The sequence below is a fragment of the Otolemur garnettii genome, unplaced genomic scaffold (genome assembly GCF_000181295.1).
Source record: "Otolemur garnettii isolate 467f Iridium unplaced genomic scaffold, OtoGar3 scaffold00127, whole genome shotgun sequence".
Taxonomy (NCBI): domain Eukaryota; kingdom Metazoa; phylum Chordata; class Mammalia; order Primates; family Galagidae; genus Otolemur; species Otolemur garnettii.
In genome coordinates, this window is record NW_003852522.1 from 2,346,067 (window position 1) to 2,348,884 (window position 2,818).

Below are 2,818 nucleotides of genomic sequence, written 5' to 3' on the forward strand. Positions count from 1 at the left end.
TTTCACTCTGGAGGAGTGGACTTTGTTGGATCCTTCCCAGAAGAGTCTCTACAGAAATGTGATGCAGGAAATCTTTAGAAACCTAGACACTATAGAAATCTTATGGGAAAGACACTCTTTGAAAGTAAAGAAAGTAGTCAGTTTGGAAGAACCTTTGGTCAAATTCCAGATCACATGGTGAGCAAGAAAACTTCTCCTCGAGTAAACCCATGTGAAAGCAGTGTGTGTAGAAAAGTCTCCATTGATCGTTCATCATTTATTATACCCATTAAAGCTGGCACTGGACAGAAAGCACCTGAGTATAAGGAATGTAGACAAAAGCCATATACACATAAGAAATGTGAGAAAACTTTCAGTTACCCCCACTCCTTTGGAACACATGAAAGGTCTTCCACTGGAGAGAAACTCTTTAATTGTAAGGAATGTGGAAAACCTTTCATTTCTCTCACTGGCTTTCGAAATCATATGGTAATACACAGTGGAGATGGACCTCATAAATGTATGTTTTGTGACAAAGCATTTGCTTTTCGAAGTTTATATCATAAACATGAAAGAATTCACACTGGAGAGAAACCATATAAATGTAAACAATGTGGTAAGGCTTTCCATACCTCCGGTTCTGTTCTAGCACACAAAATAACTCACACTGGAGAGAAGACTTATGAATGTAAGGAGTGTGGAAGAGCCTTTGTTCATTTCAGTTCCTTTCATATACATGAAAGGACTCACACTGGAGAGAAACCTTATGAATGTGAGCAATGCGGGAAGGCATTTGCTCAGCAGAGGAGCGTTCAGTGGCACATGAGAATGCACACAGGAGATAGACCTCATAAATGTAAGATATGTGGGAAAGACTTTTATTCTCCTGGTTCACTTCAAAGACATGAAAGAAGTCACTCTGGGGAGAAACCCTATGAATGTAAGCAGTGTGACAAAGCCTTAAGTTCTTCAACTTCCTTGCGATATCATGAAAGGATACACACTGGTGAGAAGCCCTTTAAATGTAAGTACTGTGGGAAAGCCTTCAGGTCTTCCAGTTTCTTTCGAATACATGAAAGGACTCACACTGGAGAGAAGCCTTATAAATGTAAGCTTTGTGGAGATGCATTCCATTGTGTCTGTTCCTTTCATAGACATGAAAGGATTCACACTGGAGAGAAACCCTATGAATGTAAACATTGTGGTAAAACCTTCACTTCCTCTACTTCCTTTCAAATACATGATAGAATTCACACTGGAGAGAAACCCTATGAATGTAAGCACTGTGGAAAAGCCTTCAGGTCTGCCAAAGGCATTCGAATACATGAAAGGACTCACACAGGTGAGGAGCCCTATGAATGTAAGCAATGTGGGAAAGCCTTCCATTATGACAGTTCCTTTCTTTATCATAAAAGGACTCACACTAGTGAGAAACATTGTGAATGCAAGCAATGTGGTAAATTCATCAGTTCCACTTCCTTTCAAATACATAAAAGAATTCACACAGAAGGGAAATCCTATGAATGTAAACAATGTGGGAAAATACTCCATTCCCTTAGGTCATTTCACAGACATGAAAGGACTCACACAGAAGAGAAACCCTATAAATGTAAACAATGTGGTAATGCCTTCAGGTCTGCCAAGTCCCTTCAAATACATGAAAAAATTCACACCGGACAAAACCTTATGAATGTAAGAAATGTGGGAAGGCCTTTCACCCTAGTTCCTGTCAAAGACATGAAAGAACTCATACAACTAGTATATAATTAATTTGTAGACCTGGGACAGGATTCAGTTGTCTCAGTTCCTACTGAACACAGAAATAGAGTAGAGAAAGACTATGAAATAATGACTTTTAAGTTCAGAAGAGAAACCTGTACTAGGACACTAAAATCCAGAGTTAGAGTTGGATGATTCCATGATAAAATTTACTAATGGCCTATTTTACATGAAATTTCAAAGACAGAAATGAAGAAGGCTTTAGTTACTTTTTAGAGCACCATACAGTGAGAGAGCCAGATTCATGTAGGCTACACGGACCCCTACTTCAAAATTGTTTTTATGAATCCTTGGTTTGCCAGAGTGTTCTCAAAATCACTTCACTTTCATCAGGTTTCCAAAGATATCCCTAGAAATTCCACATTAAAAATCCATCAGTAGTAGACAGGAAATTGAGGAGAACAATTTTTTTTTTTAAGACTAGGGAAAAAATAGCAATTTGCAGTTTTGTTTTCTGCCAATATTAGGTCTTTATCAGAGAGCTAATGTAGGCTGTCTTGGGTGGGAATATCCTCTCATACTGTAATCTCCTAGTCTATTGATTGAATTGGTAGAAGTGGTCATTTGTACTGCAAGGACATTTGTTCCTACTGGCAGTGACTGTTTTTTTTGAATCAGCATGACAACTACAATGCTGCCCTTCAAACCAACTGGAAGGGGGCTTATTCTCCTGCTGTATTGTACAGTGACTGGTCTCACCCAGAATTTTTATATGAGAATAAGCACCTCCATTTATCAGAAACTATTTAGTGTTTCCTGTTTTCATACCTGAATGTAATATCTCAGTTCATTTTCAACTATATTTTATGTGATTAAAAACAGTATGTATGGCTTGGTGCCTGTAGCTTAGTGGCTAGGGTGCTGGCCACATACACTGGGGCTGCTAAACAACAATGGCAACAACAACAGGAAAAAAATAGCCAGGCCATTGTGGCTGGCACCTGTAGTCCAAGCTGCTTGGGAGGCTGAGGCAAGAGGATTGCTTAAGCTCAAGAGTTGGAAGTTGCTGTGAGCTGTGACATTACGGCACTCTACCGAGGGCAACATCGTGAGACTCTGT

General features: G+C 39.3%; 1 protein-coding gene across 1 annotated transcript in view; it reads left to right on the forward strand.

Annotated features, from left to right (window-relative positions):
- The window catches only part of LOC111727842 (zinc finger protein 709-like), a 5,003-nt gene extending 3,254 nt beyond the window's left edge, over window positions 1-1,749 (forward strand). The window contains exons 3-4 of the mRNA XM_023517995.1: window positions 314-386; window positions 555-1,749. Coding sequence (XP_023373763.1) covers window positions 314-386; window positions 555-1,749 — 1,268 coding nt within the window. The remainder of the gene's footprint in view (window positions 1-313; window positions 387-554) is intronic.
- Window positions 1,750-2,818: the final 1,069 nt, after the last annotated feature.